Here is a 13,980-nt window from a genome sequence, read left to right on the forward strand (position 1 = left end):
GCCAGGCAGGCGCTGTGCCGCTGAGCTAAATCCCCAGCCCTGAAAATTTTTATACATATGTATAAAGCCCTACATTCAATCCCAGCATAGAAAAAAAAAAAAAACACAAAAAGTATATGTGATACAGACCCATATCCAACACACCTACAGTTATTTACTGTTTGGACTTTTACAGAATGTTTGCAAACTTCGGCTGTAGTGCAAGTGGCACCTAGAAATACCGCCCATCCCATCTCACAGATGGGAAAGCTAAGAGAGGAGAAGGTCTTGGCCACAGTCACAGAGAACTGGGCTCTCTGTCAGCTGGATAAATGTTTTTGAGCTGTTGTCCTCGGCTTGGCTTGGTTGGGTGAGGTCCAGAATGGGTCAAATTCTACCATGGCTCCAAAGAACTCAAAGCCTCAGGAGACACAAACTATAACCTAGGTGGATCGGGGCTCAAGGTCTCCCACAGCGGCATGGAGAAGGGCAGAGGATTTCCCAGTTCTTTAGAGCAGAAATAACGTCAGCGTGAGGCCCAGAACGGTGAGGTGTCCACCGTAAAGGTGGTGGGAGTGGTGGGGACCTCGGGCTGTGCTTGGTGAAAGATGGGAAGTTTGGGGTTTTTTTTTGTTTTTTAAGATGGGAAGCTTGATTCACCTGGTCAGCCTGGGCCCTAAGAACTACGTTACACTCACATATTGGGTTTAGGGGTTCTGGAGCTCAGGCAAGAGGGTCATGGGCTAGATTCTAGGTCAGATTTATTTCCTTACCCCAGGCCTTGCTTTACCGATTAGTCAAATTGGAACTGATGATTTCCTAGGATCAAGAGACTTTCCCCATGATAGGTGTGGCGATGCACGCCTGTAATCCCAGCATTTGAGAGGCTGAGGCAGGAGGATCGCCATGACTTCGAGGCCAGCCTGGACTACACAGCAAGACCCTGTCTCAAAAAAGAAAAGAAAACAACTAAATAAAACGCCTCACCCGGGGCCAGGAAGCGTCCTGCGGGGCGTGGTCCGAACAGTGACGTCACTTGGGGCGGGGCCTGCAGGATAGGCGGTGGAAGCCTTGAAGGGTCCACTGGCTCCACCTGGAGCCGGCGTGTGGGGGAAGGGGCTCCTCGCCTCTGTGCCCGCGCCGTGGCTGGGATGCTCCTGCTGTCCTACGGGACGTGCATGGGGAGAGGGCCAGGTGCTCTGTCCACACAAGAACCTGCTGTCCCGTCCCCAGCCCGGCAGGCGCAGCACACCCCACCATCGCTTTCCCCGCCGGTCCGCGGCCCCACCCCTACCCCACCTCCGACCCTGCGGCTGTGAGTCAGCTCCCGGCCGCGCCCCCTCGGCCCACTTCCTCCTCACCTTCCCCGGCGGGCGGGCGGGTGAGGGGCAGTAAGGGGTGGGGCCCTGGCTGCCAGCCCCCTCCCGTGCAGAGGTGGGGGCTCACCCCTTAGTAACCCCTCAGAAAATTGAGAAGCGAGTCCTGTGTGGTAGGGTGGGACGGGCGTCCAAACGTAGCATTTAAGAGAGAAAATTTTAAGAAAGCCCTTGCTTAACCGGAGGGCCTTTCTCGCCTCCCCAAACTGAGACTACTAAATGGAGAAGTCAGTGGGGAGAGCAGGACGGGAGAAATTGTGCCCCACTGAGATCCCCGGAAGAATTCCTGTACTGAGTGAGAGCAAGAGATCCAGGAACCATCCCTTTTCCACCACACTTGCCCTCCAACTTGGGGGTGAGGCCCGGAGTGCTCACCTATGCAATAACGTTAGGAAAGAGGGAAATTGCGGAAGTCAAGGGTTCCGCGTTGCCCTTTTAAGCGCGCTCCGGCGGCGCCCCCACCCCACCCCCCCGGCTGGCGGCGTCTGCGGCCGCTTTAAGGCGCGCGGCATTGTGGGTGCGGGGAGTGGAATTTTGGAGCGAGAAGTACAGTAGTAAGAGTAACGTTGTAGCCGCCGCCGGCTGAGGGGGCGCGCCGCGGAGGGGACGCTGCACCCCCTTTCCGTCGCAGGGACCCCACTCCCAGCACACTACCGGAGGGAAGAGGCGCCCGAGGACCCGCCCGGCCCAGTCCACGTTTCCCCCAGGAAGCTGGACTCTATGGGGCGGGACCCTGGGGGAGACTGAGCAGACCCGCCGCCCGCCGCGCACCCCTGAACCGCGAGCCAGGGGCGCCCCGGGAGCACCGCCGGGGGGGCCCGCCCGCCGCCATGAGGTGAGCCCTCGCCGCCCGCGGACCCTGCCCGCCCCCCTTTGTCCCCCTCCCCCCTCGCTCCGTGCTGGAATTTGGGGACCGGGCTGGAGGGTGGGCTCGGCTTGGGGCGCGGGGCGCAAATCCCCTCGGACGGACGCGCAGCGATTGACCGCCTGCCGTGACTCGCGGGGCTCAGGGCGGTGCCGGTGAGTGCTCCTGAGAGCTCTCGGGTTTGGGGGCGCCCTGAGGACTCCCGGATTTTGAAGACTTTCTCCAGAGGACGTCCAAGTTGGCAGATGATCCCCCCGCGGGGATGCTGCGATATAAGCAGGGCTCAGATTTCTCCAAACCTCAAGTCGAGGTCCTCGAAGGGATGCGGGGTGCGGTTTGGGAGACCCCGAGACCTGAAAGAGGTGCCCAGGCACAGACCCTGACTGGCAGGGACCCCTGTTTCTGTGGCCCTAGGAAGCCGCCCCAAGTGGGACTGCGCTCCGTAACTTAGAGGGTACTTCTTGGTCACCTGCATTTTGGGGTCACGGATCTCCAATGATTGAGGTTGTTGTGGGCAGACCCACAGATCCGGGGTTTGGTTGGGACTTTTCTCCCCTCTCGCTCCGCACCCGGGGTCTGCCCAGCCCAGGCCGTGCCTAGGACGGCGCAGCGTCTAGTGCCCAGGGCGGCTCCCAGGCCCCCGGCCAGGAGGGCGGCCCCTCTGCCCCACCTGGCGGCCGGGGGAGGGAGGGGGCGCGGCAGCTGGGGGAGGGGGCCTTTGTCTTCTGACTCACCTGTCGAGACAGCTGGTGTGGGGGGCGGGCCAGGAGCTCGGCGGCCCGGCTGCTTTCCCCGCAGCGCCCCCTCCTCCCGTGCCCCCCCCAGCCTTCCGGAGCTGTGGGGTTGGAGGAGGGGGCACTGGAGAGCTTCAAGGTCATTGCTTTCTCCCCCGGGACCCAGGCTCACCAGACAGTTCCTGCTGTCTTCCCAGGAATTTAATCCTGGGGGTGAGGCGCCCAAGGGACCCATGGATTTCTGTTTTAGCCGGGTCCCCTGGGCTTACCTGGGGGCAAGGCCAGTGCTGGGTGGACTGCTATCCCCAGTCTTCCCCCCCTGGACCCCCATAATCGCTCCCTTGCGTCCAGAGCCTGACAATACTATCTCCCTTCCTCCACTCTCTCTGGGACTTCCTGCCCCCAAGCCCCTGGCCTGAGGGGGAGGCCCCTGGGGACCGCTGGATTAACCCCCTGGTGCTCACACCCTCTACTTCCCCCTACATTCCCCACACTCCTGCCCTTTGACATCAGGGTGACATTCCTTTTTAGGAATGGGGAGGTTCTGGTGTGAAACACATTGTTGGAAGATCCTAAGCTAGGGGACCCGGCAGGCACCCTTAAGACTTAACTGCCTACCCTTTCCCCAGGAGAGCGACGTCCCAGTCCCCGGAGCAAGGACCGTTTGCTGGAGTCTGGTCCTCCTCCTTCACCCTCTTCCTGGGGACTCCTCTCCCACCGCCCCCGAGGCCCTCCCCGCCCCCTCCCGTTTCCGGTCCCAAGCCGGGTGGAAGGCGGATGGCGGATGTCCGAGTTAGTGCTGCCTCACTCCCTGCGAGACGAGACCGTAAAAGGGCAGGAGCAGTGTCTGGACCGGCCCCCCGCCCCCACCCCCAGCCAGTGGCTTGGTGCTCCCCTGGGCCCCCTCTTTTGGTCAGACCAAGCCTCCACCTCCGCGGGGTGGGGAACCCACAGTGGAGGGTTACTCCCACCTCCTGAGGGCTCGCTCTTCGCGATGGTCACGCGGAAGTTTCTGAGCTGGGGACCCTTTTCCAAGGATAGCTGAGATTTAAAATGGTCCCTGGACCTATTCCTAGCTGGGGAAACTGAGGCTCAAAGAGAGGAAGGCCTGGGGCAGATCTCTAAGAAATTCCTAGGCAATGCTAGAGGAGGAAAGAAGCTGGGATTGGCTGTTCCTGGCTGGTTTGGCTGGGACAGTCCTGGGGGCAGTTGGAAGAGAGGATGTTAGATGGAAAATTACAAGATATAATTCTTTTTCTCCCAGTTTGACAAATATTTGTTGAGTGTCTGCCGTGTCCGGGAGCTAGGCTTCTGGGAAGACAGGGAAGTGGGGCAGGGGTCAGAGAAACTCCGGCAGAAAAGATTGGGAAGAATTTGGGTTCTTTTCTTTCTTCTTACAGTAGTAGTACAAATTCCTGTTCTTATCTTTTCCTCAAAAAAAGGTAAGGTGATGTAGTCAGAGATCTACTTTGCCTACTTTGTCCCATACACTGTGCTAGTTTTCTGGATGTCCTGTCCCCACAGCACTTCTACAATCCGGGCTACTACAGTCTTGCTCCATACTGTTACAAATGAGGAAACTGAGGCACAGAGAAGTTAAGCCAATTGGAAGTGGCCAAGCTTGACTTTGAACCGGGGACTAGCTCCAACTATTATGCTAGTGAAGAGAAAGAAAACCTTAAGGTTTTTCTTTTTCTTTTTTTTTTTTAGTACAAGTAATGTGATTTTACTGGGGGAGGAGGGGAAACTTGAGGTAACTTGGGTAAAGAGAAACCCAAGCTAGAACTTTTTGATTCTTTTTTTTTTTTTTTGGTACCAGGAATCAAACTCATGACTTCAAGCTTGCCAGGCAAGTGCTTATGCCTCTGAGCTACATCCTCGGTCCAGCTTTTTGATTTCTTGTTCAGTTATGGGAAACTGAGGCCCACCTGAAAGGAGAGGCTACAGGGAAACCACACACACCCCACAGACCCTAGACTAGTTGCTTTAAAGATTTATAGTGCAGAGAGGTGTTTGGGTGGGTGTGGGTGTGTATGTGACAAGTTTGATGGTGTAAGGAGGTTACAGGCTAAGTCTTGGTGTGCTCAGTGGAAGGAAGGCAAGACTTGGGTGGTTTATGCCACTTGGAGTTGCGGTGCTTGGCTCACCCAGTGCTGGGCAGCTTCCCCTCTCCTGCTTTGAGGCACAGTCTCACGTGTGGAATAGATGCCAGCTTCCCGCTCCTGAGTTCAGGGCTTTGTATCCACAACCACTTTGCATCCTCACAGCAAACCCAGTGAGGCTTCATTTTCAGGGATGGAAACTGAGGCCGAGAGAGGTGAAGCCGCACACACAGCAAGGAGGTGACTCGCTGGAGAGGGGGGTCCCTGGCGGGCTAGGGTATTGGGTGGGGGTGGGGCCGCTGAGACCACAGGAACCTATCTCACTGCCACACACGCTTCCTGGCTGTGGGATATTCCACATGTTCCAGCTTTTGCCTAGTTCAGAGTTTCTATTTTTTGAATTTCAGTAGTGAGTTAGGTTTTTACAGATAATTCCAGCCCACGATAAACAAGAAAATGAAAAAGATGAATAATGAAACAGTTGAAAAGAGGAAAGGATGTGAAATGTCTGCTTCCTCCCATCCCAGGCCCCCGCTTGTGTCCTCAGGGGCCGCCGCAGTTAGTCTCCTGAGAAACCTCTGGGTGCACTGTGGGGCCCACACATTTATTTATATCCTCCCCACCTTTTTTTTCTTCAAACCTCTGAGCCATACTACTTTGTACGTTGCCTTTAACAATTTCAGCTTAGCTGTTTTCTAATCTTTAAATGAGGTTAGAGCTTGGGCGGACTTGGGTTCAAATCTAAGTCTCTCTGCTTACTTGCTGTGTGACCTGTGGCAAGCGTCTTTACCATTCTGCCCGTGTTCCTACGTCGGTCATGAGGGCAAGCATCGGCCTCCACCCCGGGAGGCCGGAGAGCTGCGCACAGTGGAAATTGGAGCAGTGTCTGGGGCCCATGCAGCCCTGTCAGTGTCAGCTGTCATCAAGTTTGTGCGTTTTGTAGATGTTTATTAAACAGCCATTGAGCTGGGCGTAGTGGCGCACGCCTGTAATCCCAGTACTCGGGAGGCTGAGGCAAGAGGATCGTTGTGAGTTTGAGACCAGCCTGGGCTACAAAGTGAGCTCAAGGCCAGCCTGAACTGCACAGTGGGACCCTGTCTTAAAAAGGCCAAAAAAAAAAAACAAAAAAAGCAACAAACCATTGAGCACCTGCTAAAGACTGGGCACTGTTCTAGGTTGTGGGGACACAGCAATGAACAAAAGGGACAAAACCTTTCCTGTGGGCCTGACTTATGGTGGGGAAGACAGATAGAGATTGTCAGGCAGGGAGAGATCAGGGAAGAGAGGCCCGGAGCTTTCCCAGACAGGTAGTGAGGGAGGGATTCCTGGAAGAGGTGACGTCCTCAAAGCAGAGATCTAAGAAGCTGAGAACCCAGGCTTGATGGGGAGGACTCGCTTCTGCTCTGCAGGACCCAGGAGCTTCTGAGCAAAGGGGAGACACCACCCACCTTGTGTTTTCTCAGGTCCCTTCAGCTGTGAAGGGGGCATTAAGACCTGGACAAGGGCAGGAGCAGCCAGTCACTCAGCAGCCCAGGGCCGGTGCAGGGCAGGGCCACCTGGGAGGACAAAGTGCAGCCGGGTCGGGCAGTGACAGCCCTGGGCTCCTGTCCAGAGTCTGGGTGTGGGCAGCAGGTGTGGGCGAGGTCCCAGCCCTGCCTGCCAGGGTGCAGGCCTCAGAAACAGCCCCTGAGGCTGCACTTGTCTGGAAATGGCGCCTGGTGTTTGAGTAGGGCCCACACTGTCCCTGGGGTAAGGACTGTGGACTTAGGAGCCAGGTGGCCTGGATTCGAGTCCCCCCTCTGCCACCCAGCTGCTGTGTGACTGTGGCCAGATCTCTCGGCATCTCTGGACCTCTGTTGCCATCCCCACTTGGAAAAGGAGCCTCAAAAAGGGCCGTTCCTGAAGGGCTGCAGTGCGAACAGGGAGTGACCCCAGGAAAGGGGTCAGGGTCCCTGCCCAGCTGGAAGGGCTGAGGAGGACCAGATGCCACAACCACATAAACGTGGGGGGCATGCTCAGTCCTGGGGGGCACTGGCACTCACAGCTGGGCTTTCGGAGGGGCTTTCCCTGCCCCAACTCTCTCAGCGCAATGGGGACAGGGCCACTCAAGTGTAATTTCTCTCCCCGGAAACCTCTGACCCCAACTTCTTCTTTTCAGGAAAAGCCTGGAGGGGTGGGGCAGGACAGAGACCAGTGCTTCCGAACTTCCCCTGTCTGGTGTGACCTTGGCCAAGTCACTTCCCCTCTGGGGGCCCAGTTCCCTCACTGGGGGAGGGGGATGAACCTCCTGAAGGAGTGGGGAGGAGTCCTGTGGGACATGGCTGTCCCCGCCTGACCTGACCGTACCTGCTTAGGCTGCTGTGACTGAGTGTTCAGTACGTGCCAGGCGCTGTGCCAAGCTCTCTAAGGGCCTAGGTTCATTTACTCCCACCCACTTCCTTGAGGGTGGGGACCACCATTCCCCCAGGTTGCAGGCAGGGAAGACGAGTTGGAACATGAGGCTCACAGGCCTGGGTCACATGGTGGAAGTGGGTCGGCGGGGATTTGAACCCAGGTCTGTGATGTCAGAGTCCAGCTCTGAGCTGACCCCAAAGCCTGAGGCAGCTGCTGCCCTCTCCAAGAAGTGCTGCTGCCTGACCCACTGCCTTCCAGGCTCTCCAGGGGTTCCCCTGACGGAGCTCCTAGCCTGGAGTCGGCACTGTCTGCCTCCCAGAGGGCTGTATGGGACAGTAGTGCCAGGTCCCAGGATGGCAGCACCAAGGCTGTCGGTCCGGGGCTGTCCAGGCCGTTGCTGGGTCGTCCCCAGCTGCTGCTGGCCCAAGGCCTGGGGTGTCTGACCAGTGGCTGTGGCCAGCAGGACGCACTGGGGGGAGAGCGGGGGTCTGCGATGGGTCCTGCACTTGAAGCAGACTTCACCCTGCTCCACCCTGAACCTGAGCTTCCTGTTGGGGGTGTCCAGGATGCTGGGGTGGCCGTCAGGGGACTCTGGTCCCTCGGGCTGCTTGGGGCTCAGCTTCTACCCCAAAGCCCTCACCTGCTGGTCTATCTTCCACTTGTCTTTCTCCATCTGCCTGTGTCTGTCTTTATTTCCTTCTGTCTCTGTGTCTGTCCCGGTCAGTCTGTTCCCCCCTTCCACCCTCACCTGTCTCTCCTGTCTGTTTTTCCTCTTCCTGCCCTGCCCTGTGTCACTTTTCCATCTGCCTCACACCCCAGCTGGGTCTCTCTGCTGAGCTGTCCCTGGCCCCCTTGTCTGTCTGTCCTCATTGCTGTCTTGGAGAAGCTCTCTCCTCTCTCTCGTCCCCACCTCTGTCTCTGTCTCACTCTTCCTCCTGTTCCAGAAGGGGATGTGAAACTTTTCCCTTCTCTCTCTCCCTGCAGTGAGGTGGTCATCTGTTCCAGCCGGGCCACTGTGATGCTTTATGATGACAGCAACAAGCGATGGGTCCCAGCCGGCACGGGTCCCCAGGCCTTCAGCCGCGTGCAGATCTACCACAACCCCACAGCCAACTCCTTCCGGGTCGTGGGCCGAAAGATGCACCCTGACCAGCAGGTGCTGCTCCCTCCGTCCCCTCGCTTCCTGCAGGTGGAGCCCCTGCCCCGTGCCCACAGCCCTCACCCGCCTTTCCCCTTCCTGCCAGGTGGTCATCAACTGTGCCATTGTCCGGGGTGTCAAGTATAACCAGGCCACCCCCAACTTCCATCAGTGGCGCGACGCCCGCCAGGTCTGGGGCCTCAACTTCAGCAGCAAGGAGGATGCGACGCAGTTCGCTGCCGGCATGGCCAGTGCCCTAGAAGCCTTGGAAGGTCAGACAGTGAGGCGGTGGGCGGGTGGGCAGAGGGGACCCTGAAACAGTATTGTGTGGTCTCAGGCTACTGGTTTCCCAGTCTAGACCTCAAGCATTGGGGCACATGCCTATAATCTCACTGCTTTGGGAGGCTGAGGCAGGAAAATGGCAAGTTTGAGCCCAGCTTGGGTAACTTAGCAACTTAATGAACCCCTGTTTTGAAATTTAAAATTAAAAAAGAAAAGAGGCTGCCGGGCATGGGTGGCACATGCCTGCAATCCTAGCACTTGGGAGGCTAAGGCAGGAGGATTACCCTGAGTTCTGAGGCCAGCCTTACCTACATAGAGAGTCCAAAGCTAGCCTGAACTACATAGTGAGACCACAGCTCAAAAAACAAAAATAAAGGGCTGTGGATATAGTTGTAGGCTCAATCCTCAACACCACCATCAAAAAACCCCACGTGATTCATTCCTGTTATGGAAAATTCTGAAGAGAATTTGGTGACTTCTCTGTCCCCATGCATAAAATACACAGTTCCTAAGGGGACAGTACACCCTCCCCGTGCCCACCTCCCAGATGGAGGAGTAGATAGAGCTAGCCACACAAGGTTCCCTGTCCCTTTCCCCTCGTGACCATGATGCTGGCTTATTTGAGACACGGTCTCATGTATGTAGTTCAGGCTGGTCTTGAACTCACTGTGTAGCCTAGGTTGACCTTGCACTCTTGGTCATTTTCCTGCCTCAGCCTCCCAAGCGCTGGGATTGTAGGTGTGCACCCCACACCCAACAAGAGTGAACTTCTAGCAGGCCCTCTGGTGATGCGAAGGCTTTGGTCCCTAGAGAGGGCTTTTGGTGATGGGCGGCATCTGGGCTCTGGGCCTGCTGCTGAACAAAAATCCCCCCATGTCACAGGTGTTGGGGGAAGGAGCCCACTCACCTGGCGGCCACGGAAAGCTTGAGTGGGCCAGCAGCTTGGGGCGGGAGAGGAAGAGGAAGAGGCCCTTGGCCTTTCTGGGTCCTCAGGCAGGGTCCACATGGCCTGCCTGCAGGGTCCGCCTGAGTCCTGGCTTCTTCCAGCGGAACCCAACCTGCATAGTTGGGACGGGTGCCTGCCTCGTGGCAGCTTAGGAAGTGAGCAGGATTCGGGTGGCCTGAGGGAAAAGCGCTGAGGGCTGGGATTGACTCACCGCCCTCTCCTCTCCCCTTCTAGGAGGGCCCCCTCCTGGGCCTCCCACACCGTCTGCCTGGTCAGCCCAGAACGGACCCTGCCCGGAGGAGCTGGAGCAACAGAAAAGGTAGGGCCGGTCCCTGGGTGGGGGGACCTGGCTCCCTGCCAGAATTTCACAAGCCCCTGCCTGCCTCCTGGTGTTCACAATCCGCCCAGCTTCCAGTTTTTTACACTTTTTAAAGATTCAGCTTATTGGTACGATGTAGATACATGATGGTCACATGCATCCCAGGGAGCGCACCTGTGCGGGATGGGTGGGATAGATCTTGCTGCCTCTCCTCTCCCTGAACCCCTCCCTTCCCTTCACCCCCTCTTCCCCTCCTGAGTTACAAAGCTTTGTTTCCATTTCATGAGCTTCATTTTACAATGCTCTCGCTCCCAGCTCTCAGAAGTGACTAGAAGCAAACAGCTCTCAGACCCTTCCACCCCCAGAGTGCAAGAAACTCCTCACACCCAGCTTGTCGAATCTGCAGGCCCCCAAAGCCAGGTCCCTCAGATTCCCAGGCACTGGAATCTGCTTGAAAGTTGTTTGTCTAAGATTCTTGACAGCTGAGTGACAAGGGTGCTTATGTCCTGGTCACTCGCTATCCCCGCCAGCCCTGTCCCCTGCACCTCCTCCCCGGGCACCTCAGGAAGGAAGGCCGGCACGCCGGGGCCTGACTGAGGCCACTGTCACCCCCACAGGCAGCAGCCCAGCCAGCCAGAGCACATGGAGCGCGAGCGCCGGGTCTCCAGTGCAGGTGACTCCCCAGTGACCCCGTAGATGGGGGCCTCTCTGCAGGAAGGGGTGGGCGCCAGGCAGTGAAGAATGCGGCTTCTCTCTCAGCACCCCGTCTTCTGCTCTTGTTTCAGGAGGCCCTCCTGCTCCCCCAGCTGGGGGGCCGCCCCCGCCTCCGGGACCTCCTCCTCCTCCAGGTCCCCCCCCACCTCCAGGGCTGCCCCCCTCAGGGCTCCCAGCTGCAGGTCATGGAGCAGGGGGAGGCCCGCCCCCTGCGCCCCCTCTGCCTACAGCACAGGGTCCCAGTGGTGGGGGTGCTGGGGCCCCTGGCCTGGCCGCAGCAATCGCTGGAGCCAAACTCAGGAAAGTCAGCAAGGTGAGGGGCTGGAGTGGCTGGTGAATGGGGCCCAGAGGTGACAACGGCAGTCACCTAGGGATGTCACAGGAGGTCACCCTCCCCTACTCTCTCCTTTTCAATTTCTCCAGCAAGAGGAGGCCTCAGGGGGGCCTTTGGTTCCCAAAGCTGAGAGCACCCGAAGCACAGGCGGGGGGCTCATGGAGGAGATGAACGCCATGCTGGCCCGGAGGTGAGCCCGAGCCCTGCGCCTGCAGCTTGGCGTCTGCAGTTTCGTTGGGCGGCGTTGGGGGAGGGCCCTAATTCCTGTTTTGTTGCTTTCTTGGGGTGAAAGTTCTCCTTGAAAGCCAGGTTTGGGGTGTGATGCTGGAGGCTGCAGTCTTGGAGTGGCTGGCAGTCTATACAGTGTGCCAGCACCCTGAGTTCTAGAACCTCAGTTGACCCTTCCCCAGCACCCGGGAAATTCTGATTCCTGGAATCCCCACATGCTACAGCAGAGCCCCTGTGACCTCATGAGAGTGGTAGACTCCCCACTCTCATTCTAGAAGAGCGATTCTCTCACTTCTGAAACTAGACTTTCCTTAGCCTGCATGAGTTCCAGAACTCTGCACCCTGGCGTGCCTATTTCTAGGCCAGTGGGAAGGGAAGTGTCAAGTGGCTGAAGCAGGGATGGTCACATCTGTCCTTGCGTTTCCCCTGCAGAAGGAAAGCCACACAAGTTGGAGAGAAACCCCCCAAGGATGAATCTGCCAGTGTAAGTTTGGGGCTGCTCCTGCGCTGTACACCTTAGGCTGTACCCTCAGGGAAGGGGTATTGGGGAGCAAGCATGTAGGGCTGGGCTAGTTTTGCTCCTGAAGAGGAAGTGGTCGGAGAGGTGGCAGGGCCGGCGCATGACAGTTTTATTTCCCACCAGCAGGAGGAGCCAGAGGCCAGAGTCCCAGCCCAGAGTGGTAAGAGCCCAGTCTCATAACAGAAACTACATATCCCAGGATGCCCTGTTTGCACTTAACAGAATACCCTCTTAGAAGATAGTGAAGATAGTGCTGGAGATTGTAGTCTCCTGAAATGGGTTTTGTTTTGACAGGGTCTCGCTATGTAGTTGAGTAGCTCAAGCAGGCCTTGAACTTGAGGCAGCCCTCCTGCCTCAGCCTCCTGAGTGCTGGGATTACAGGCATGCACTATCATGTCCAGCTCTGCAATGGTTCTTTGAACAGGGGCTGTTGAAGCTTGGGGAAAGGGGTTGATTTGGAGCAATTTCTGTCCCTCATCTTTCCAATTTGTCACCTGTTCCCCAGAACCTGTGCGGAGACCCTGGGAGAAGAACAGCACAACCTTGCCAAGGTGGGCCATCAGTGTTGGGGCTCCACCCCTCAAAATACTTGAATTTGCCCAGGTTACAGGGAGGAACACAGTGTGACCCCTAGAATGGAAGGCAGGTGAAGAAAGTCTCTCTAACTTCATTTGTGTTCCAAACCACACCGGCCCTTGCAGGATGAAGTCGATGTCTTCCATGGCAGCTTCCGAGGCCCACTCCACGCCCGGCTCTGCCAGTGAGTCAGACCTGGACAGCGTGAAGCAGGTAGCTTGCGGGGACGGCAGGGGCGAGGCCGGGAGCTGGGAAGGGCACGAGGAGAGAGGAGAGCTGGTCTGGAGTCTGCCACCGGTGTGCCCTGTGGCTCTAGAGAAGGCCTTGAAAACCTAGTTTTCCAGTCAGAGAGATGAAGGGGTCAGGGCGGGTCCAGACGCAGACACACACCCCCATTTCCAGTACCGAGGCAGACGGAGGCTCCGTCAGCACGCTCCCTGCTGCTGGGTACCCAGAAGGCTCGGCCCGGTGGCTCCAGCCATCCGTCACCCTTCGGAGTTGGCAGGACACCGGAATGTATTCGCCTTGCTTGGTACTGGATGTTCTCCAGTACTTTCCTTCTGGCTGCAAAGACCGAGAGTTCTCCTACAGCACGTCATTCCTTGACCTTGGCAGCCATGTCGGGGTGGGGGTGGGGTGGGTCTTGAACCTGGTTCCCTCTGACTGTTCAGGCCTAAAGAGGGCCGGGTGTGGTGGCGCATGCCTGTAATCTCAGCACTCGGGAGGCTGAGGCAAATAATAGTAATAATAATAAAGTTGGGGGGCTGGGGATGTGGCCCAGTGATAGAACCTTTGCCTAGCACGGGAGACGCCCTGGATTCCTTCCTCCCTAGCTCAGCAGTAAAATAAGAAAGGGGAAGTTTGTTTCAACAAGTCCAGGTCTCCCTTGACGGGTAATTATTTTCAGGAGCTTCTGGAAGAGGTGAGGAAGGAACTGCAGAAAGTCAAGGAGGAGATAATTGAAGGTATGGTGGTTCGGTTTGGTTTGGACTTCCTTGTCTTGGAGGTGTCATGTCCCTGAGAAAGAACCCTGACCTCTGCCTCTTGTTTCCTTCCAGCCTTTGTCCAGGAACTGAGGAAGCGGGGTTCGCCCTGACCCCCGGGATGCAAAAGACCCACTTCTTTCGGCACACCCCGCGCCTGTCGCCCTGCTTCCCTGCCTCAACTTGATACGGAATTGGCTGAAGACTACACAGGAATGCATCTTCCCCCCTCCCCATCCCACTTGGAAAATTCCAAGGGGGTGTGGCTTCCCTGGCACCATGCCCACACCCATACTGGCTGCTGATTGGCTGGGGAGGCCCCCACCTTTGCTCCCTTTGGTCCTTCACCTCTGCCGTCCCCTTGGGGCTGGTTCCTCTGCTGGGGATGTACCAATGAACCCCACAGTAAGGGGGAAGGAAGGAGGGAATTTCACATTCCCGTGTTCGAGATTCACTTTAACACTTATGCCTTCGATTTTTTTGTTTTTTT

The 13,980-nt window shown here is 57.3% G+C and overlaps 1 protein-coding gene across 1 annotated transcript; it reads left to right on the plus strand.

The window, feature by feature from the left end:
• The first annotated feature begins 1,843 nt into the window (after nucleotides 1-1,843).
• Nucleotides 1,844-13,980, plus strand: Vasp (vasodilator-stimulated phosphoprotein). Its single transcript, XM_013509549.1, has 13 exons — nucleotides 1,844-2,190; nucleotides 8,435-8,606; nucleotides 8,695-8,860; nucleotides 10,051-10,135; nucleotides 10,753-10,808; nucleotides 10,921-11,162; nucleotides 11,273-11,373; nucleotides 11,844-11,895; nucleotides 12,058-12,091; nucleotides 12,437-12,482; nucleotides 12,633-12,720; nucleotides 13,415-13,472; nucleotides 13,566-13,980. Exons 1-13 carry the CDS (start codon nucleotides 2,186-2,188, stop codon nucleotides 13,601-13,603), a joined length of 1,143 nt encoding a protein of 380 aa, XP_013365003.1. The 5' UTR covers nucleotides 1,844-2,185; the 3' UTR covers nucleotides 13,604-13,980.

This window comes from Chinchilla lanigera, unplaced genomic scaffold (assembly GCF_000276665.1).
Source record: "Chinchilla lanigera isolate Chin_1 unplaced genomic scaffold, ChiLan1.0 scaffold00173, whole genome shotgun sequence".
NCBI classification, from domain to species: domain Eukaryota; kingdom Metazoa; phylum Chordata; class Mammalia; order Rodentia; family Chinchillidae; genus Chinchilla; species Chinchilla lanigera.

Coding starts and splice junctions, on each gene's coding strand:
- Vasp (XM_013509549.1), top strand. Junction 8,861..10,050: donor TGCCCTAGAAGCCTTGGAAG/GTCAGACAGTGA, acceptor CTCCCCTTCTAG/GAGGGCCCCCTCCTGGGCCT. Junction 11,163..11,272: donor AACTCAGGAAAGTCAGCAAG/GTGAGGGGCTGG, acceptor CAATTTCTCCAG/CAAGAGGAGGCCTCAGGGGG.